At 33.8% G+C, this 24,022-nt stretch overlaps 1 protein-coding gene across 2 annotated transcripts in view; it reads left to right on the top strand.

Moving 5' to 3' along the window:
* SEMA3C (semaphorin 3C) overlaps window positions 1-24,022 on the top strand; it is a 177,415-nt gene that overhangs the window by 94,916 nt on the left and 58,477 nt on the right. For both annotated transcript variants that reach the window (XM_036897982.2, XM_036897983.2), the window contains exons 5-8: window positions 11,666-11,785; window positions 18,063-18,153; window positions 21,922-22,041; window positions 23,461-23,603. In XM_036897982.2, coding sequence (XP_036753877.1) covers window positions 11,666-11,785; window positions 18,063-18,153; window positions 21,922-22,041; window positions 23,461-23,603 — 474 coding nt within the window. The remainder of the gene's footprint in view (window positions 1-11,665; window positions 11,786-18,062; window positions 18,154-21,921; window positions 22,042-23,460; window positions 23,604-24,022) is intronic.

Raw genomic sequence — 24,022 nt, 5'->3', positions numbered from 1 at the left:
ATACCATGTAGGTTTTCCAAAGAAAGATTCTCAGTGAAAGGGTAGTGGTTAGCCGTCACATTCCAGAGGCATAATTCACCAGTGATGACCAGTATATTTGTTAATTAAAAATAACCACAAAAACAAAGATCAAGGTAGATATAAATATGAAAATTTTTCATTGTGCATTTATACAAACTGTAATTCCTCTAGATGGGATTCCATTTAAAGAGTCTATATTGCTTTCTGACACATTAAATTATTCTTGACTATTATAAAAGAAATACATGAAGCATATCTTTAATGCACACAAATCATTTAATGTTTATAATGAAGCATATATGTCATTTCCTGTTCTTTTCTCCAATCATGAAAAGTTATGTAATGGAAGCAAGTATCAAAATCAGCTACTCTTATGCAAATAACTTGGTAAAGAGGTTTATGAATTCATTCATTCTTCCAGTCATTCATTTAGCAAATGTTGACTGAGCACCTGTTTTGCATCGGAATAGTCTTAATTATTAGAGACATAATTTATGTAAAAATAGACACAGTTCTGTCCCTTATCAACTCTATTGTCTGTTATATATAGACATCAACATTAATTGAATGACTGGAAATATATGCTAATATGCACATGAGACTGAAATATACTGATTGGGTATAGTAAGTGAGTGTGACGTGAGACTTAGAGGTTTGTCTTAGGTTTAGAGTTATAGCTGGGGTTAGGGATTAAGTTTTAGGGGTAGGGGTAGGGTTAAGTGTAGGGGTAAGGGTAAGGTAAGGTTTCAGTGTAGTGTGAGGATAGGGTTATGGTTAGGTTTAGGGTTAGGTCGAGTGTATGATGAACATAGGGTTATGATTATATTTAGGGTTTGGCTGTAAAGTTTAGGATAAAGTTATGCTGTGGGTTAGATTTAGGATTTGGGTTTAGGCTGAGGGTTGGCATCAAGTTAGGCTTAGGGTTATGGTTCCATGAGGGTGAGGGTGAGGGTTAGAGGTTTGTCTTACTTTTAGGAGTAGCATTAGGTGTCGGTGAGGATATGTTTACATTGAGAGTTACTTTAGGATTCAGTGTTTGAGTTGGGATTAGGTTTAGGGTTAGGGTTACAGTTAGGGGTGGTTGAAGGTGAGGTGAGGGTGAGGAGTTAGGGTGAGTGGCTAGTGTTAGGAATAGTATTAGATTTTGGGTTCAGTGTAAGGTGAGGAAAGGGTTATGGTAGAAGTTAGGGTCTGGGTTTAATGTTAGATTTAGGGTGAGATTTAAGTTTCAGTTTAGAGTGAGGTGTGGGTGAAGATAAGGGTGAGAGTGATGGGTTAGAGGTTATGGTTAGTGTTAGGTATTGGGTTAGGTTTAGGGTGAATTACAATATGGGTTAGAGTTAGGATTTGGGTTTAGGTGAGGGTTATCATCAGAGTTCGGTATAGGGTTATAGTTCTGTAAGGGTGAGGATTAGGGGTTTATATTAGGGTTAGGGTTATGTTAGGGATAGAGGTTAGGAGTAGGGATAGGGGTAGGGTAGGGTTAGGGTTAGTGTTCAGTGTAGGTTGAGTTTAGTGTTAGGATTAGGATACAGATTAGGGTTATGGTTACAGTTAAGATTAGGGTAACAGTTTGGGCTAGGGTTGTTCGTATTAGTATTCGGGTTGTTAGGGTTAAGTATAGGAGTAGGATTATGGTTAGGTTTTAATGTTAGTTTTATAGTTTGGCTTATGCTTAGTTGTGTATGAAGGTGAGGGTAAGGGTGAGGAGTTACGGTGAGTGGCCCAGGTTTCATCAACTTTAGGTTGATGATTCAGTGTAGGTTGAGGATAGGGTTACGGTTGAAGATACGGTTCAGGTTTAGTGTTAGATTTAGAGCTAGATTGATGTTTAGGGTTGCATTGTGGTGTGGGTTAAGATAAACGTAAGGGTGAAGAACTAGAGGTACAGGTCAGTTTAGTGTTAGGGATAATGTATGGTTAGTTTTTGGATGAAGTTATGGTGTGAGTTAGAGTTATATGTTATTAGTCTGAGGATTAGCATTAGAGTTAGGTTTATGGTTATGGTTCCATGTGACTGTGCATGAGGTTGAAGGTTGGAGGTGACTTTTAAGACTAGGGTTAGTGTTAGGTTTCTGTGTGAGTGTAGGTGAGAGTGAGGGTTAGGTGTTAGTCTTAGGACTGTGATCAGGGTTAGGTTTAGAGTTAGGCATAGGGTGAGGATATGGTTATGGTTAGAATTAGGTTTAGGGTTCAGTGTTAGAGTTCATTTTAGGATTACATTTAGATTTAAGGTTAGATGTGGGTGAAGTAAGGTTTAGGTGAAGTTAGGGTGAGGATTTAGAGCAAGTGGCTGTGGTTAGGGTTAGATTTAGGTTTAAGTTTCAGTATAGGGTGAGAATAGGGTTACAGTTAGAGTTAGGGTTCAGTTGCAATGGTAGGGATAAGGCACAATTTAGGTTTAAGGTTACCAGTATGTGAGGGTAAAGATAGGGTTAGGGTGAAGAATTGGGCTAAGTGTTAGGTTAGGTTTAGCATTAGGTGTAATGTTAGTTTTAGGATGAAGTTGTGGTGTGAGTTAGAGTTAGAATATGGGTTTTTGGGTGAAGTTTGGCATCAGAGTAAGGTTTGGGGTTATAGTTCCATGTGAGTGTGGGTGACAGTGAGTTTTAAAGGTTAGTCTTAGGAGGAGGGTTAGAGTTAGGTTTAGATTTAGGTATAGGGTGAGGATATGGTGATGGTTAGAGATAGGTTTAGTATTCCAACTTAGGGTTGGTGTTAGGATTAGGTTTAGGGATACAGTTAGGTATGGGTGAAGGTTATGTTGAGGGTCCAGCATTAGGGCAAGTGGCCAGGATTAAGGTTAGGGTTAGATTGAGCATTTAGTGTTCAGTTAAGATAGAGTTATGGTTAGAGTTTGGTTACGGTTTAATGTTAGGGTTAGCATCAGGTTTAGGTTTAGACTAAGGGTTACAGGTAGGTAAAGGTGATCGTGAAGTTGAATGGTTAAGGTGAGTGGCCAGAGTTAGGGTTAGGGTTACATTTAAGATTCAGTGTAGGGTTACGCTTAGAGTTAGGGTTCAGTTGTAAGGTTAGGTTTAGGACAAGATTTAAGTTTAATGTTATCCATAGATGAGGGTGAAGATAAAAGTGAGTATGTGAAATTGGGGGTAAGGGTTAGGTTTAGAGTTAGGGTTAGGTGTAGGGTTAGTTTAGGATGAAGTTATGGTATAGGTAAGAGTTAAGATTGAGGGATTAGGTTGAGGGTCAGCATCAGAGTTAGGTTTAGGATTACAGTTCCCTATGAGTACAGGTAGGGTGAAGATTAGAGGTTAGTCTTGGGACTAGGTTTAGAGGTAGATGTAGGCTGAGGATATGGTTACAATAAGAGTCAGGTTTAGGATTCTGATTTTGGGTTGGGATTAGGATTAGGTTTAGGATTGCAGTTAAGTGTTGTTAAGGTGAGGGTGAGGGTGAGGGGTTAGGGCGAGTGGCCAGGGTTAGGGTTAGAATTTGATTTAGGATTCAGTGTAGGGTGATGATCAGGTTACGTAGAGTCACGTTACGGTTTTCATGTTAGCATTAGTGTTAGGTTTAGGTTTAGGCTAATGACTGGGGGAGGTAAAGGTGCAGGTGAGGAGTTAGGTTGAGTAGTCAGTTAGGTTTAGGGTTAGTTTTCAGATTCAGTGTGGGGTGAGAATAGAGTTACAGTTAGAGTTGGAGGTTGGCTGTAATATTAGAGTTAGGATGACATTTAGGTTCCAGGTTGCCGGTAGGTGTGAGTAAGGAATTGGGGTAAAGGTTAGGTTAGTGTTAGGGTTAGGTGTAGGGTTAGTTTTAGGATGAAGTTATAGTGTGGGTTAGAGTTAGGATATCAGTTTAGGATGAGGTTTAGCATCAGAGTAAGGTTTAGAGTTAAGATTCCGTATGAATGTGGGTGAGGGTGAGTATTAGAGATTTGTTTTAGGACTAGGGTTAGGGTTAGGTTACAGTTAGGTGTAAGGTTGAGAATATGGTAGAGCTTGGAGATAGGTTTAGGATTCCATTTTAGGGTTAGATTTTAGGGTGTTAGATTTGGGGTTAGGTTTAGAGTTAGCTGTAGGGTGAGGATATGATTACGGTTAGAATTAGCTTTAGGGTTCAGTGTTAGAGTAGGTGTTAGGATTACGTTTAGTGTTAAAGTTAAGTGTGAATGTGAGGTTAGGGTGAGGCATTAGGGCGATTGGCCATGGTTAGTGTTAGGGTTAGGATTAAGATTCTGTGTAGGGTTATGGTTTATTATAAGTGAAATTGAGGTCGACCATCAGCCATTATGGCGAGTAGCAAGGCTTAGGGTTACGGTTAGGGTTAGGATTCAGTGTTCGGTGACACTAGAGTTACAGTTATAGTTTGGTTATGATTTTAATGTTAGGGTTAACATTAGGTTTAGGTTTAGGCTAATGGTCAGGGGTCATAAAGGTGAGGGTGAGGGAGACTGGTTATGGTGAGTGGCTAGGGTTAGGATTAGGGTTTGGTTTAAGATTCAGTGTAGGGTGAGAATAGGGTTAGGGTTAGAGTACAGTTTGGATGTAATATTAGGTTTAGGGTGAGATTTAGGTTTCAGGTTACCAGTAGGTGTGGGTGAGGAATTTGGGTTAAGGTTTAGGTTAGGGTTAGGTTTAGGTGTAGGATTAGTTTTAGGTTGAAGTTATGGTGTAGATCAGAGTTAGGATAAGGCTTTAGGGTGAGGGTTAGCATCACAGTTACTTTTAGGTTTATAGTTCCATTTGAGTGCAGGTAGGGTGAGGGTTAGAGGTTAGTTTTAGGACTATTGTCCCGGTTAGGTTTAGAATTAGGTGTAGTGTGGTTATAGTTAGGTTTAGGATTCTGATCTATGGTAGGATTAGGTTTAGGGTTACAGCTAGGTGTGGGTGAAGGTGAGGGTGAGGGTGAGGCATTAGGGCGAGTGACCAGGGTTTAGGTTAGGTTTTGAGTTAGATATAGTGTGAAGATATGGTTAGAATTAGGTTTAGGATGCAGTGTTAGAGTTGGTGTTAGGATTATGTTTAGGGTTAGGTTAGGTGTGGTTAAAGGTGAGGTTAGGGTGAGGGGTTAGGGAAAGTGGCCATGGTTAGGATTAGGGTAACATTTTGGATTCAGTGTACAGTGAAGATAGAGTTATGGTTAGAGTTATGGTTCAGGTGTAATGTTAGGGCTAGGATGAAATTTAGGTTTAGGGTTATTATGGTGTGGTGTTGGTTAACATAAGGTTGAGTGTGTGGATGTGGGTATGGGTAATGTTAAGTTTATAGTTCAGTGTAGGCTTAGTTTTAGGATGACGTTATGGTTCTCATCTTAAGTCTCAGAGTAAGGATTTGGGTTTAGGCTGAGGGTTATCATCAGTTATATTTAGCTTTATGGTTCTGCCTGGGTGAGGGTGAGTGTTAGTGGTTAGTCTTAGTGTTATGTTTATCATTAGGTGTAGGATGAGGATATGTTTATAGTGATTGCTAGGTTTTAGGATTCAATGTTAGGGTTGGGTTAGGTTTAGGTTTAGGATTACTGTTAGGTGTGCATGCATGTGATGGTGAGGATCTCGGGTTAGGGTGAGTTCTCAGGTTTAAGGTTAGGTTTAGGTTTTGTATTCATTGTTGAGTGAGGGTAGGATTATTGTTAATGTTAGCTTTTGTTTTTAATGTTAGAGTTAGTGTTAGGTTTAGGTTTATCCTTATGGTTAGGTGTGGGTGAAGGTGTGGATTAGAGTGAGCAATTAATGTGAGTGGCTAGGGTTAGGGTTAGGGTTAGGGTTTAGTGTAGGTTAGGGTAAGGGTTAGGTTTGGGGCAGGGGTAGGATAAGGTTAGGCTGAGGATTAGGGATAGGTGTAGGGTTCAGTGTAGGTATTTTAAAATGGGCAGAAGAAGCATAGTTGCTATCATGGGATCTGCTGGACCAAATGTAGAGGGGGGAGATCCAGAGAAATTTAGTGAAAATATTGAATGTAAGGAGTACATCACAGTTGCCTTTTGTGGAACCAGTAGTAAATATAACTATAGTGTTATAGAGAAAGCTCTTTTGGCCCCCTAAATGTATTATTTCAATAATTGTGCATGAATTAAACTATATTCTTTCATTCTTTGTTGTAGATTTTTTCTATTGATACGTGCCCAATCATGCCTTGCCTTTTGCCACAATAATATACTGTGGCTATATTACTGGATTTAATTGTTCTTTGTTCAAAAATATTTTCATTTCCCATTTTCAAAAAGTGTCACAGACAGAATATGTATTATTTAGATGCATTTGCACATTCTCTTTCCAAAAATTGATGATTTTCTGAAGAATCTTAGCCAAGTCATTTGATTTCTTTCTACCTTTAGCAAAACACTAATCTGTTATTTACTGTCTTATAATTAGGAGTTATTAGGTGAAATTTCCAGTACATGCTTACATTTCTCACAGTTTTGTCATGCTGTAATGCCATTCTTGGATATTTTTAGATTCTGTTTTACCGCCAGTTAGTATACAAAATAGAAGTAATGGTGGAGGGTTCTGTTCTAATATAGCCAATATTGTTAGGTCCTGGGAAATAAAAATCAGAGTGACTCTTTCAAATGCATGCTGTATCTTTGCAAGAAAAGAGAACACTTGATAAATCCATCTCATTCCATACATATGACCTTCTTATAGAAATGTGTTCTTTAATCAGGCCACAGGAAAAAGGCCAGTGGTAGAAATGATGCTAAATAGGTCTTTAGAAGTTCTGCAGAACAGTGTATTATTATTACATTTACCAATGTAATAAAATATTTGAGAATTTCTTAATTCCCTTGGAGTAAATATCACCTAATTACTTAATATTTCATTTAAAATAAACACAGGACTTGAATATTTTAATTTGCAGAAATCAGTTATTTATGAAGAAACCAGAGGTGAATAAGAGGGAGCCCTACTTTCAAGAGTCTTTCCAATATACTTCAGATGATGAGACATACATGCCATAATTATCAAGTGATAATAGCCCACATTTAATGGAATGACCAAGCACTGTTCTAAGGGCTTTATTTTAATCCTCATAACAATGCTACAAGGTGGACATTATTGTCATCGTCCGCATTGTTAAGATAAAGAAACTGAATCATTAAGAGATTAAGGTACTTAACCAAAAGCTGTACTACCAGCAAATAGGAGGCCACTGTCTAACTCAGACATACATGTATAACTCCAGATCCTGCACCCTTATCTGCCACCTCACTAGGAAGAATATAGGAGATACTAAGGATACACACAGAAGACAAAGAAAAACATATTGTAGCTAAGATATTTAGGAAAGGTTTATTGGATCTGGTGGGACCTCTATTAGGTATTGTGTTAACATTTCCTCTTATTTTTATTTCAGTGATACTGAAATTCAAGTAAGTTGTACCCTTTCCCTCTTTCAGCATTTGGTACATGCTATGTACTATTCTCTTCTTGTCCAACTGTCTTCCTGTCTTTTTAGCCTGGGAATCATCTACTCATCCTTTCAAGTGATGTCAGTGCAGATGTCACTTCTCCAGACAGTGACAATTTAGATTAGCAATGTTTGTAATAAATTTATTTTGCACATATATTAGAAATGCATTTTGGTTAAATTGTTTTGCTGTTAAATATTACATTAATCATCTACTAAGCAAAACATAAACTAGTGACAGTTAAAATCCATACTGCTGTAACAATTGAAAGAAAAAACAAAAACATAGAATCAAGCAAGCATCCCTTATTCATTTAGATCATCTTAATCATATAAAATTTTAACTAAAGTAATAAAAAATAAGTTACTAGAAAATAACTCAATGTAATTTAATATTTGATCCAGGTAATAATATATCTTAATACCATAATAAACTAATATTTATGAAGAAAATTAATTTTTGTATTGGGAATATACTGATTTTTTCTGCCTCAGATAAAGAAACATGACCTACCTTCCATTTCCTTCTCTGCCCTTATGTATTCACATTCCTTCATGCTCCATGTATTTCTAAATTTAACATTTTATTCATACTCTAAATAAATTGAGCTTAAGCAGTAGCACATGCTGTCAAACATATCCAATGAGATAGGGCATAATGAATGTGCTAAGTAAATGTTGTAAGATATTGTTGAAAAATTAAGCAGTATTATATAAATTCAGACATATATGCATTTTATTTACACAATGCCAAACTTTATTAATTGTAGAATATCAGTTTCCCTATTTATGTGACCAGAGAATGCTAAACTACTGGAAAATATATATATTCTTGAGGAATACATTTATCAAATCACCTTGATTTATTCCCTAGACCAAAGAAATATTGACCAACATTTTCTTATATGACATATATATGTATATTCTGCATAATGTTAGTAGCCTGCTTTTTCACTTAGCTTCATAACAGGAAATAGTTTTGAAAGAGAATTAAACAATGATAAGACAACATCCATGATACTGAATTTCACAGAAGTCTCATTCCCCAAACCTATCATGGATGTCTGCTATGGTCAGGACCTATACTAAGTTCTGTGCAAGACAAATGCCCTGTCCACTTCACAGAGATTGTACAGACAATCAAAATTGAAAATGCATGTGAAAGAATGTAATAACTAACACTGTGTGTATTATGTGCCAGACATTATTACAAGTGTTTTATTGGTATATTGCTCACAGCAAATATTATCATCACTATTTAGATAAAAGATTGAATCACAGTGAGGCTAAGTAAATGTCTCAAGTTCAAACAGCTTAGTAAAGATAAAGCCACAGTTTGAACGCAGGTCATCTGGCTGTGAGATTTGTATGCTTAAATCCCCTCTCTACTGCCCATCTGAAGACTTTAGCATGTTGACAGACCAACTCTAATTGCATCTCTGGTTCAGCACACAATAATCATGCACTCTCTCTAGGCACTATTCCTCAAAGAAGTCCTGTACTGGCATACCTCCATTTTTTTGTCCATGCTCCATTTTCCACTGGAATGTTCTTTCCTTATGCTTTTGTCTGTCAAAATCTCTAGCTTATTCTGCAAGTTCCAGCTTAAATGACATCCCCTCTCAAACCTGACACCCAGGTCAGCATTACTCACTCTCTTTTCTTTCCTTCTTAAGCACACTTTGAAAACTATAACCCTGTTAAAGCATCTGCTACACCACAGCCTGACATATTATGCCCTTCTTTCTCTGAAAGCAAGAGTTGAATCTATTCATTCCAGTATTGACAGCACCATGTACACTGCTTGCAAAGAATGAGTTCAGTAAATATTTGCTGGATGGAATTGAAACCATTGCAATGGTCTAGGTCAGAAATAATGTGGACAGAAACTAAGGCAGCACAATGGAAATGGAAGGGACCCAGAAAATGATTTTCAGTAATTAACTCAACTGATTTGTTTTTCCTTTTATGTTTTGTTCTGTGGAGAGTAGTGGAGGGGCATGCTCAGCATCAGCAGATAGTGTGGGAATTGTCTCATGGGTAATCAACCCCTTCCTATAAAGCTGGATGGTGGAAGTAGGCATGGTTCAAGACCCAGCTCAGTTATGTATGAAACTGGAAGCATTTCATTTAACCTGTTTGGGACTTGATTTTTTCATCACTGAAATGGGATTAATACTTTAATTGGAACGTTGTTGTGAAGATTAAAAACAACATCAAATGATTAAGAGCTCTCTAAACATTTATAACTGTTGCTTTAAAAACTCCCCTCTAACAACTATGGATTCCTTACCTGATGACAAATCATAAAGTGGTTAAATGTACAAAATTCAGTGTTAGACGCATCTGTGTTTGAAAATCTGTCTTGCCCATTTCTAGTTATATGATCTCAAGCAAGTTAGCAAAAAATATCTAAATTTTATTTTTCTAAAAAGTGTTGAGTTACTTTTTAAAAATTGAATGGATGGTAAGTAGCATATGCCATGCTCAATAAATGTGAACTATAGGTAAAAAGAAATCAAACCTCCTGGGAAATCAAAGGTGTTAAATGTATAAAATGATTATTTCAATGTCTAGCACATAATAAATTCTCAACAAATACTAGCCATAACAAGTTTATGTAAAATATATGTAGATATTAACATATACATAAACAAGTATAATCTGTATTTGAAATATAAAAGAGATATTAGTGACTTCTTTCTTTTCCCATTAACTTGATTCATGATGATAAGCTGTCTACAAAACTCAAGATGAGACAAACATAATTATTATTAATAGAATTGGATTGAGTTAATGTCTTAGGGGAAAATACTATATACAGAATCCCAAAACGATTAAACTTGAAAACTTGAATGTGAACAAAATAAACACAACTCTCATTGCTTACAGATACCCTTGACATAGACATATTATATATACATCATACTTCATCTGTGCTTTTTTTCCAGAGAAACATATTATCATTTGCAATTATGTAGTCAATTTCCAGGTACCTCTATAAATAGATGTCAGGATACAATGACACTATACATTTAACGAAGTCCTTAATGTCTTAAAATAAAAATAAAGTGTATAGTCTGGTCGGTGAGGATTAATTTCTTTGACAGCAAAGTTAATTATGATTATTTGATAATAAAAATCCATAATTGAAATATATGTATAAAATTACTGCATATGATAATAAGCATATATTTGCTGGCAAGTAAGAATGAATTAAAAAGGGAGAAAATAGACATAACATTGACTGTAAAAATTTAACTTCTATTTTAGTAATTTCTTTGTTTTTCTAATAATTTAAATAATAAATGCATATTATAAAATACTTGGTACCTAAAGAGAAAAAAAAATGCTGTCTGACCACCCATGGGAAGACCTCTGTTATCTTTTCATATATTCCTTGATTAAAAATGTCTCTAATTATAACAATATTTTTAATAATGTTCTTTGTAAGAAAAATGACTTCATGAAAGAAACAACATTCATCCTCAGGCTTAATTAATTTGTAGTAAAAATGAATAGGGACCTTAGAAAATGTAGAACATGCAATGATTAATTCAGTCACTGAGATCTGTGTTTGGTGCTGACCATGGTTATATACTTCTACAATGTTGTAGTCAACTATAATTGCAATAATTATTTTGCATTCCATTAAGTGACTGAGTGACAGCCTTTCCAATGGTTGGACAGGGAACAGGTGAGAAAGGAGATTTTGGGGCAGAGGAAAGTATTTTAGGGGTTCAAGGGCAGAGGATAATGATGGCATCATTTTTCATGGAAAACAGCAATGCCGGCATTTGTTTAAGGTTTGTTTTATTCACCAATTGTGAAGACCCATAGTGTTTGTCTTTGTATACTAATCATAATGTGGACTTTTTATAAGCACAATTTCATTCAGATCATGTTTATATAATTGTGTGTGTATGTGTGTGTGTGTGTGTATGTAACATCTTATGGAAATTTTGAGGATACAATGTTTTATGGAAAATTTGAGGAGACAGTTTGGCATACTTTCCAGTTTCAGAACATAAAAAATTAAACAGGATAAAAAATGTTGAAATATGAGAGAGAAAATCATTTTATTACCCTCAGGACTACCTTCCTCCTGAACTAAACCAACAGAATAAACCATGTTGTTCTCTTATTATCTCCTAACAACAAGAAACTTAGAACAGAAAGGACAATGTGTAGTAAAATAGCACAGTAATCCTTACAAATAGCAAGAAATTTGTATTTCTTTGGGTTACTAATTGCTTATTTATGTATTCTTCTAGCATGGCTGTGGGAATTTCGTCCGTGTCATTCAGGCCTTTAATCGCACTCATTTGTATGTTTGTGGAAGTGGTGCTTTCAGCCCCGTCTGTACATATTTGAACAGGGGGAGGAGATCAGAGGTAAGTCTAACAGGTTTCATTCTTAGTTTTGGTGGTAGTGTCAAAGATTTCTTAAAACTGAATTTTAGAGTAAAAAGTCTAAAATATCAGTAGCCAAAAATTCAAGTCCTTTAAACACCAAATATATTACAGTTGTTTCCTATCAGGCTAAAATATTGACTTCTGCCCTCAACTACATATATATATTCCTGAGAGATGTATAAAGCAGGATGCCAAGTGCCTTTCCTGAAAAGAACATATAATTAATAAATTGTACTTTCATTTTAGACCAACATTGGTCTACACCAGGCTATTCCAGTCTTATTCTTACATTGGTTAAAATGATCTGGTTTCTGTGAAAAAAAAGCATTTGCTATAGACTAAATATATAGTCAATATCCAATCAAGTATAAGTTTAATTGAACTTCACCTGTGATATTTACGACTGTGTTTATTCCAGTTCACAATTATTGACTAAGGAAACTGTTCATTAGACCAATAGAGTTTTTCCTCATCCTTCTAGGCAAATCTATTGTTTCCTTAAATACAACTATTCTAAAAGCTGAATTCCTTCAAATTATCTTGCATTGGTTTAATTATGCAACTGAAATCTGGGAATTCCAGTTCTTAAATAATGTTTTAATTCACTTTGGAGATTAAAATTATAAAAAATATTAAATATATCTGCTGATATACTTTATTAAGTTTATTTTCCTATAACAAGGATTAATCTAGTTTAGTGCTAATATAACAGAACAATGATTCTCTCTATATTCCTTTATTATTAAATTTTTTCTAGACATGTAATCTATACTTCTACCTTTGGTGAATAAAAAGTCATTTAAAATAACTGTAATTATAATTTAACCCAAAACGAGGCATTTCCAACTGGCTCAATATGATATGAAATATTAAAATTCTTAAAGAAAACTAAGCTATGCTTCTTGGAAGAGTACAGTTGACTATTTTGAGCTTGCATTAGAACCACATGCCTGTGATCAATTGATGAAATAAACTACTGCTCCAGACGTCTGCAATCTATCAGACACTCCACTGAAGGCTGTGGAGTCACTGTATAAGCCAACAATAGCATAGCATGTGTTTTAGAGCACAGATTTCAAATAAAATCATTTTCCCATGTACAGATTGCCCACTATGCATGTCAAGGCTTAATTGGAAAGTTGATCCAAAAAATAATCTCCTTTAGAAAACCAGCATGGAGTAAACTTTAATCACTTTACTAAATATGAACTACTTTAGTCTCACTTCAAAAGATATATTTCAGAGGGGAACCATTTCCATTAATTAATCTCCAAATAATATGTAAACATCTTAGGAACCAATTTAAGTAAGAAAAAGGGTTATGAGTTTTAAGCTTTATATCTTTTCCTTGATAGTCAAGTCAAAGTGCTTCACCATAATAGTATTTTTATATATCTATAATATATAAATAACAATGTAAATCTAAAATACACAGTTTTATCAAATATCTAATGTATTTATTTGCTTTAGTTATAGGATAAAAGATTCCCTAGCATAAAATGACCGCATGATGCAGAAAGTTGTATTTTCAGAGAATTTTCCTACTTACTCATCTCTAACATGATATTTTATAATGACCATAGGTAGTGCTTACTGCTAATAACCCGCTCTTAGTACTAAGATATGGCTTTTTTCATGTATTTGAAGCCAGTTTGAAAGTGAAACAGGTTAGGGTGGCATACTTACTAATTATTCAATTTTATTTCTGAGACACTATCCACTTTTATCTGCCTGTCAAATAGCAACTCACTGGTTCTCAGAGAATATGTTATGAGCCTACTTCACATTTGGAACATCATGTACTTTCTTTATACCCTATGATTCTTCTGTTATTTTGTGAGACTGTTCAGAACCGTCCTAGAACATTTCAATAGTGTCCATCCAAAAAGCCTACAATCCTTACTACATTCAATTCCTTACCATGGTTCTTCTCTTCTATCCACTATCTTCATTCTTTTTTTCTATGCATGGCAAAATGTGAAACAACAATAATGACTTCAAATAATGAATAAAGCATTAATAAAAACAATTATTGGTTAATTTTGATACACATTCTTAGAATATCACCACATCTCATCTCTGGTTGATTTTATCAGATACCTCCATCACATCAGTTCCAACAACTGAATACTGTTTAAGACCCTGACCCCACCACTTATCAAACAGATTATTTTTACTTTTGACCAAGAATATCAAGATGAACAAGATTATCAGAGGCATCCAAATTATTTCAGAGGCATCCAAATTATTTCCTCTGTTTTTTGAAGCAAATTAGTCACTAAACTTTTCTGTTCGTGTATCTTCTTGTAGGTTTTTTCTCTTGCTAGAAGAAAAGTTGTGCATAATGTTCTCTGTTCAATAGCTTTCATCAGTCTGTTTTACAACTTCATTTCCTTTCCCCGGCATTCACTTTGTATCCTATTTCAAAATAGGATTATTTTCCTTTCTTTAAAATCATTATCTTGTATCTATGACTTTTTAAAACTCTACTTTCTCTTTTACATCATCATAAAACTCAGACTACTAGGCTATATTTTCAGTTTTTATATTCCTGTTTTCCATGCTTTATTAAATCTAATATGACTCCTTCCCACCCATTAGCTAAAATTATTTCCTAATGACTAATTGGAAATTGACTCCCCTAATCTTTCTCCTAGATTGAGCTGTAACATGTTGGTCATGCCCTAAATTTTTCAGTGCTGTATTGTCAAAACCATGAGAAATTTTGCTTTGCCTTCTATACTAATTTTTTTACCACCTGTTCTCTTTCTGGTCCTATTTTTTCACTTTTTGATTCAATCTACAAATATGTATTTATTTAATGAGAATAATGGCAAAATGAAATCATGTCAAAACTTGTAAGCTACCTTTAAGATATTGGTCTTTCTCCTGTATCAAAGGAAAAGCAACTGGGAAGACCTTAAGCAAAAAATAGCATGAACAGATTTGTATTGTCACTTGTGTGTTATGTTATTATGATTTTGACTGGGAAGGGCTTGGGAGGCCCGTGGTTAGACACTTGATATAGTAGACCAAGAAAAGGATTTTTATAACCAGACAGTGTCAATGAAGACAAAGAAAGAGGCGAAAACTGTAGTATAGTATAGATGATACTGGTGGATTTGGCTGTGGAAAAGGAAATATATAATAACACAGATGTTTATACTTTTGTTGTCTGTTGTTTGTAAATGTTGGTCTCTTTAATTGTACAGTTGCCATGAGCTGAGATATGAGAAATAATGAAGAGAACTGGGTTTGAGGTTAAGATTATGAGTCTGGGTTTGGTTCTGTTGAATCTGAGATGCTGTTGAAAGATACAAGTAGAAATATTAAGTAGGCAGTTGAATATAAAGTTGGCTATATAAATGCTTGAGTCATTGTTTTATAAGAGTAACTGAAACCCAAGCAAAGTATGGGTTTAATCAGGCAGAGAGTACAGGGTAAAAAGAAAAGAGGGACTGTGACTGGGGCTTGAGAATCTCTCAACTGAAATGGCCAGAAGGAGTAAAAGGGACTTTCAAACAACACTAAGAAGAAACGGGGGAAAACAAGAATGTTAGTTCTGGGAATAAAAGTAACCCTTAAAAAAAAATAGAAGTGGGAAACAATCTCAGATACCATTGAGAATCCAAGTAAGATGAGGTCTAAAAAAAAGCACTGAATTGTGTAGCATGGTTAACATTAAGGATTTATCCAAAAGGGTTTCAATAGGATAATTGAAGTTTGATGCCCAATTGAAAGGGATTGAGAAGAAATTGTAAAGAAGGGAAATGGTGGTGAGTATTTGTAATTTTTTAAGAAATGTGATTCTCAAGAAGAGAGATATATAGGAGTTAAAGGGGTTGTTTAAATGATAATGTAAAGGGTCCAGTTAACAAGATCAAATAAATATAAGGGATAATGGAAAGTTTAAGTTACTTCAGAAGACTGGATAAGATGAGATCCAAAACATTGGTGGAAGGATTGCCCTCAAAGTAAGAGAAATAGTTCCTCTTATGTATTACTGGATGTATTAGAGTATATCTGTTTATGTGTTTGGTAGTGAGAAGGTGAAGATGTCTCTTTTAATGCCTTCACTTTCTCAACAATGTAGTTGTCAATCATATGAGTTGAGAATAAGTTAGGAGGTTTGACTATAGTGGCAATGGTTTGAAATTATTAATGGAAGAACCAGTTATCAAGAGTGTCCTTGAAAGGTTGCTAAGAAGTATAGAGAGTCCATTTTATGTTAGTGATTATAAATCTATATTATATTTCTTTGACTTTCTTGGATTGCCTTTTGCAAAATGCTTAGAAGTTTGGATGCAGGTATGCAGAATGTAGAGAGATGTGTTCTTCCAAGCTGGATGTAATGAGAAAAAGAGTAAAGGAACTTATTATTTTTGCAAAAATTATGGAAATTTTAGAGCATGGAATATAAACTGGTGAATAAAGTCAAGAAGAGGAAAAAAATATAGGATTCTTAAATGAGTTTAAAGAATTGTTACAGGGTGCTTGAATACGTGATTATTAAGGTGGACCACATCCCTTTCTAGTGATGACAAGATGTAGACCCTAACTCTGGGAGTACAAGGGTGCTGTGCAATGGAGAAGGGCAGGGGAGGGCAAGTGGTACCCAAGCAATCTTATCAATTCCTGCAGTGCCAATTCCTCACTTTTTTAGTCAAATCTACATATGTCTGTGGCTAAAGAATCACAACAAGGCTTACTAAACATAATTGTTTTTCCTCAAGTTTATCATTATTTATTTAGTTTAGTCATTATATTAATGATGACCTTTCAGAAAGCAGACATAGCCAGGAGTTAGGAGACTGAGTTTTAATTTTGCTTTGTCACTAGCTACACAATCTTGGGCAAGTCATATTTTCCTCATCTGTAGAGTGAATTCATTGAAGAAGATCATGTTGTAGGACCTGTCTGTGCTAGAGGACTGTGATTCTTTAAGCTATGTGATTCCCTGTTGCCTCAGGGATGTCCTGCCAGTACTCAATATAACAAAAATGAACTAATTTTTCTTTCTGTGGAGTGAAAACTTCAGAATCATCTTTGTTTCTTCCTCTTCCTGAACAATATCTAATTTGTATTGATTGTCAAGTTCTATTGATTTTCACTTTACAAATGCTCTTTCATCGTTACTGTTCTTACCACAACCACCGAGGTCCTGGGGTGTCAGATTATTATTACCTAATTGTTGGACTATTGCAATTGACAACAAATCTATTTTCTTGAATCCAGGCCTGTTTTATGATTGCCATTCTCAGTCTTCTTAAAGTAGAGTTTTGATCCTTTCATTTCCTTACTAAAAAAAATATTCAGCCCACATCTCTTTCAGTATAATTTTGAAAAACCTTAGCTTAATAATTAAGGTCCTCCATCATCTAATGCAGTCTACAAAAGTGCTAATTTTTTCTTTGAATTTTAGTAGTAGTTTTTACTAACTTTATATAAGAAAAAGATTAATATATCAACAAAATATTCCCTGTAAGTGAGGCTGTACTGACCATTATATTTCAGATTGAACCCACTAACCCAACCCCTGGGCTTCCTGAGTCCCATTTCCTGCTTAACTCTGTCCTAAGCAGTATCATCTAACATACTCTGTATTTTATATATTTGCATTCTCCATCATTATAGTAGGAATTACTTGAAGGTAAAGATTTTTGTCTGTTTATTTTTTTTTGCTTTATCCTCAGTGTTTTGTCGGTGATTGGCATATAGATACCTAATATATATATATTTTTAAATAAGTAAATGAATGAGTAAATGAAACATGTTCATGTAAATTATAAATTAGTTTTTTGAATCTAGTGAGATGTTTCATAAAGCAAAATTAAGTAGTAACATAAAATTTTCCATTAAAAAATGTCTTGATTGTTTTGGAAATATTGTAATCCTTATAGATATTGTTCCTCTGTGGACAGTTTTCTTCTTTTGTCCAATGCCCAGCACATCTACCTCAGTTTTATAATGATCTTTGATTTCCAAGTGGTTTTTCTGATGTTGATTTGAGAACTTGTTGGATCAGCTTTATGGGGAATGTAATAGAAAGAGAACCTGACCTGCTAAAGTTAGCTTGTAATTTACAGATCGATTCTTCATATAGGTCAAGAATGTCTTAATATAGTAAACTGGGAAGGCATAAGCAACAGGTAGAATGCATATGATTTATGATGATGCTGTTATATGAAAAGTAAATTGGGTAACTAAATATAAGATTATTTATCGTTACGTATTTTCAATTTTATCTATAACGAAGGACCAAGTTTTCATGATTGACTCCAAGTGTGAATCTGGAAAAGGACGCTGCTCTTTCAACCCCAATGTGAACACTGTATCTGTTATGATCAGTAAGTGGAAATGAAAGAGGGAGGAGGAAATATACAACAGAAAGGAAATTTTTAAAAATGAATTTGTGATACTCTATTCCCGTTTTGGATAGGTACATGGATGATAGTGCATGAGTAAAATAATAGGAAGAAGGTTGTGAGCTGAGAACTAGAAATCTTGGGTTATTTCCAAAAATACTCATGATTAAATGATAAGCAGGTATTTTTACATCTAATATGATGATGCTGTCATTCCTAAAACATGTCAACCATTTAGAAAAAAAGTGTATATGTGTATACACATTACTTGTTACTAAAAATATATTGACATATTAGTATATATTGTAAAGTAATGCTCAATATTTTCTATAATTGTTTTACTAGTATTAAGTTGAGCCACTTTACCTCATTTTAGCTATCTTTTACAAATGATTAAAAATGGTATTCCTAAATAAAAGAATAATAGTGTATGTGTTAGTGAAGTACGTTCTCTATTAATTGTCTAGAGCTTTCTATACTAAGAAAGAAGTGGTGGTAAAGTCATTTTTTGTTCTCATTTTCCATAAAACACATCATTTAAGAAGCACACCTTGCTGCTACCTACTTTGTCAAATAACTGTCTTGTCATCAGATGCCTTTTCTATAACTCACTTAAAAGACATTCTCTTTTGGTTCATCAAGGCTCTTCACTTCTAGAATATGTCTGACTTAACATGAGTTGACTGTAGGGACAAATCTTAGATCTCAATATGTCTAATATATAGTAGATACCTTTTCCCCAATCTGCCCTATGTATTGCCAGAGAGTAAAACTGCATCCCTTGATGATAGAACAGGTGGAAAAATAACTACTGTGTTCAGAACACTTTGTTTTGATTGATTTGAAAGGCAACTCATCTTTCTCATATCTGGAAACTAAGACAGATAGGTCCAGCACTGAGTAAGATGTAAGTTTGGAAGTTATCCATTGAATTATTTTCATGTGATTATTCAAATTGGGGTGAGGGGATATGAAAATATTTTATCAAGACAAAAAGTTAGAAAGCTTTGAAACTCCAAGATATTCAAGTATGACTGTCTAATGCAGGATCTTTTCAGGTTAGTTTCTAAATATTATTTAATAGAAGCAGTGTCCTGAAAAGCCTTTTGTTCATTAGGAAGGAAATTTTATTCACCTTTAGGAAAATATATGAAATTCACCTTAACTGGTATATATATATATACAGAGAGTTCTCCATATTTCAAGTTAAATGCTATGAAAAAAAACTTCAAAATCTGTTAACACTAAATCTGCAATTTTATCCATCAAATATTATTTAGAACAAAAGAGGATTAGAGCAAGGCATCATAAATTTTCTTGTTAAATTTTGATAAATCATTTAATAGTTTTTCCCATTAGAGAATTGGACTTGTTTACAAAATTAAAATGAGCTATTAGCCTTCATTTTTCAGGACCTGAAATTTCCATTCTTGTGCTCATATTTCTGTACCACCACTTAATATTTTGATTAACATTATGATTTGCACTATCAAAGAAAGTCATTAAACAATGATACTAAAAAGATCAGAAAGCTTTATAAGCTTGTATTTGTCTTTTTATTTGTTCTGTTGATTATCCCTCTAAAATTATCTCCAATACTGTCTCCACTATTCACAGTAGATTTGTGTAGTTACCTCACTTTGCTATATAAGGCTTTATCATTTCTGTTCAATTGAAATGCACTAAATAACACAGATTGGTAAAACATTTCTATGTTTTAAAATGCCAAGAAACACTGAGAATTAGAAAAATTCCAAATTTCACAATATAGTTGTGGCATCTAACCCTTGGTGCAAGTTTAGTGCTCTTTTGCTGTTTTTAGTCATTGTAACACAACAAAGAAGTGAGATGATATCTCTTAAAAGAACCTATCAAAAACCCCATGAGGTTTTTCTGGTCAGTGGGAGTATAATTGGAGGGCAAAATATTTTTGGATTAAAGTTAAAAGGCACAAGTTTATGTTTGTATAAGCCTAACAAAGAAATTCTGAAGAAAAAATCCTTCCTCTCAAACAAAATTGTTTGCAAAGTGACATTCATTAAATATTTCTTACGCATAATAAAACAGAAACTATATTGTTCTGACTTGCTATTAAAATTACTGACAATTAAGACAGGAAATGAAGCCAGTTTGACATGTAGGATTCTGTAATGTCTAAGACATAACGGGTAAGATGATATGCAGTAGGATCAGAGCTTGCCCTCTCTGGTGTCCTTTTTTCCTTCTTGGAAGCAGACATGATAATTGATTGCTGTGCTAATCAACCTATTGAATAGCAGGAATTTATAGCCCACTGTTTTAGGCTTAATAGGGCATAACAAAAATGTGGAATAATTAATCACAAAGTTACCTCAATTTAACAACCATGCATCTACAGAATGCTGCATATATGCTTCACAAATGTTCACAGAATTTTTAAAAAGTTGTTTCCAAAATGCGTTCACACACATTTTTGTTATCTCCCTATAATCTGTTCCCGTGGGCTTCAGACCCCTACTAGGAAGCAGAACCAGGCAACACAATGCTTGCCATGCCCGCTTGCTAACTGGTAGGGGTCCAGTTCATGACCTGGTGAGAGCATATTAAAAACATTCCATTCTCCATTCTATCCTGGGCCAGCTGCTTTTGCTTATTACTAAAACAGTGAGCTTAAAGTGCTTCAAAAATGTCCTAGTCCGGCCAAAATGAGATGATCTGAAGAAAGCCATGGGAGTAATTCTAGAATTGTCAAAGAACCCAGTTGCATGGTGGTTCAGTGGGCCAGACCTGAAAATTTTTATTCTTTTTTAAAATAGATACTTAACTACTGTTTTGTATTCAAGGGCCACACATACCAGCTCCATGCTTATTCTCCTTAGCAGGATAAAAATTAATAAGATTCTTAGCAAGTAAGTTAAATGTCTAATGTTATGTATATACAGATTAAGATATCTGATTTTGCATTAATAATGATAATTGAGTTTTTAAATACAATTTCTTTCTTGTCTCTGCATTCTATTTTTATGGCTTAAAATGTTAAACCATTTGGGGTTTATTAACATAACATTACATATGATATTAATATGTTGTGTGTTGCACTTGAGAGAGTAGCACTTCATTTACCTTATAGAAAACTTACAGCTGTTGATCAAAGCATACACTTTTCATGATAAGATCATTTTATCATTAATAGTATTTTAGCAACTTTATTATGGCCTACATGTCATGAGATGATTATACAACTATTATTTTCAACCTATTTAATACAATCAGAATTTTATTATGTAATGAGAACTTTTGAGATCATAACCTAATTCCCATATTTTACAGATGAGAATACTGAGATTCAGGGAGGTAAATGACTTAGACTAAATACCAGTTTGTTAATAACTTCCAAAATTAGAAACCAAGTTTTCTATTACAGTACTTTTTATTTATTAAAGTAATAACTAATTCAGCCATTTTTAATCCTTTATTCATACATTATTTCTGCCATTTCTGAAATATGTTATATAAACATAGGTATTTAGTATAATTAAGTACAAGCAGGGAAATTTTTATTTCTATAATGTGAATTGTTTTGGTAACCTACAGGCAGTAATGAGAGCAGAATAAACTTTATCCAGTTTTTGAGTTGGTGGACAATGGAAACCAATTAGTTAGTATAAACACTGTAATATGTGTGATGATCTATTAAGCAGGTTCTCCTTATTGGAGAATAGCCTTAAGAAACAGTTGAAATGGTGTTGACATTTTCTTTCTTATTCATAGATGAGGAGCTTTTCTCTGGAATGTATATAGATTTCATGGGGACAGATGCTGCTATTTTTCGAAGTTTAACCAAAAGGAATGCAGTCAGAACTGATCAACACAATTCCAAATGGCTAAGTGGTAAGAAAACATTTTATGCATTTTTTGAGAATCATGCTTTAAACTAATTTGTTTAATTCCAAATGAAAATTAGGTTAAAATGGCTAATAAAATCAAAATACCAGGCCATAATATGAGTAAAAACAATTCTGTATGCTATGATTTTAAATATTTAGAATAAATAATTGAAATAGTCCACAGTTTATATTCTAACCCTTTATTAACCATCATATAATTCTCATAGAATATATGAATAAATAAAAATGATGTTATATTCATCATATAGTCCCATACACAAGAATCTTCTCCAGTTGTTTATTTACATTACAGTTAAACATGCCACTTATTCATTCAGTTGCTTGTGTATTTTAATATTACCAAATCTATAAATTGACCTATGGCAGTTAGATATAATGAATAAGGGATATTTAGGAATACCTCCTATTTTATACCTTGAATCTAAAATTATATAACTAATAAATATTATTTTTTCATAATTTTATACATAATAGAAATCATAGGTATGATAATTTTATGATTATCATTATTCAACTGTTTCCGATTCTTGGGGTCATATGGAATTCATACTATGGAAGGTACACATTTGACTTTAATGTTCAATTCTAATCAGTTGCTCTTATTTAGAGGAGGAAGAAACCATTAGGATCTTTGTCATTTCACCCTGGAGAAAATTTCTAACTGATCCTAAATGGGGCAATTCACTTAACATTGCACACTTAAGCATGAATCACTACAGTTAAGCATTCTTATTTGCTGATAGGCCAACACAAGAAAGCATTAATTGTCCATTTACTTTTTCAAATTATTCCTCCAGTACATCTGGAAATAGACTAATTTAGAAGTTGTTTTGTTCCTGAAATAAGGAATTCTCTGTGTGTTCAAATGACTGTATTTTTTCCTTGAAAAGTTTCCCTTTCATTTTATATGCTATATTTTAAGAAAAATGTGTTTTTCAGATCTTGGACTCCCAACTCCTCATTCTGCTTCAGTGAATTTGCATTTATATGCACTATATTGGAAACCACACTTTGAAAAACAAGTGTTTTTTTTTTGTTTATTAAATACCATCAAATTCCATGGGAAATAACTGTTAGGAAAGCTTTTGAATTTTTTAAAACTCATCAGTGTGCAAAGAATTGTTGCACTTATTGCACTTCCAGAATGTATTGCAGAGAAAAATAATTTAAATTATCATATTTTAGCTATACTTTGTGGCACTTGACATTCTAAATGCAGTATGTTGAGTGAATACAATTACTGCTTTTAGACTTTTTGCCTATGAAAGTCGAATTGTTCTTCTGTACCAAAAATGGAGAAGACATGTGCCTATGATCTACCTGTGTGAACTACTTGGAAGGATTTTCATCATGAGTTTAGATATAGATAGATATAGATACAGTCTTTGAATTTTTTTTCTAGAACCTATGTTTGTGGATGCACATGTCATCCCAGATGGCACTGATCCAAATGATGCTAAGGTGTACTTTTTCTTCAAAGAGAAACTGACTGATAATAGCAGAAGCACCAAACAGATTCATTCCATGATTGCTAGAATATGTCCTGTAAGTATTAATGTTGTTCTCATTCGAAGAACAGCTAAGAAATTCAAATGATATAACTATGCTTTCTTTTTCCAATACTTTATCTTCCTACTTTTATCTACTGTTACAAATGAATAAAATATTGAGAGGAAACATTTTAGTACAATGTTTATTCACATTAACCATGCCAGATAAACACCCTATTTCAGCAAAAAATATAATTCAAGAAAATATTTTGGGTATGGTTTTACATGAGTAGTTCTTATAAAATTTTACTGTTCCAGTTAATGCATTAATATTAAAAATAAATAGCTAAATTGTATATTGTAGAAAGAAACAGAATACTTCATGTGAGTAAAATACAGAAAAATCTCAGTAAAAGACAATTATTGAGGAGCTGTCTAGGACAGTGACAATTAAGAAATGCTGTAGTAAAATAT

Source organism: Manis pentadactyla, chromosome 7 (assembly GCF_030020395.1).
Source record: "Manis pentadactyla isolate mManPen7 chromosome 7, mManPen7.hap1, whole genome shotgun sequence".
In the NCBI taxonomy this organism is placed as follows: Eukaryota; Metazoa; Chordata; class Mammalia; order Pholidota; family Manidae; genus Manis; species Manis pentadactyla.
The sequence above is the reverse complement of the archived record's forward strand: the minus strand, read 5'-3'. Positions and strand labels throughout refer to the sequence as shown.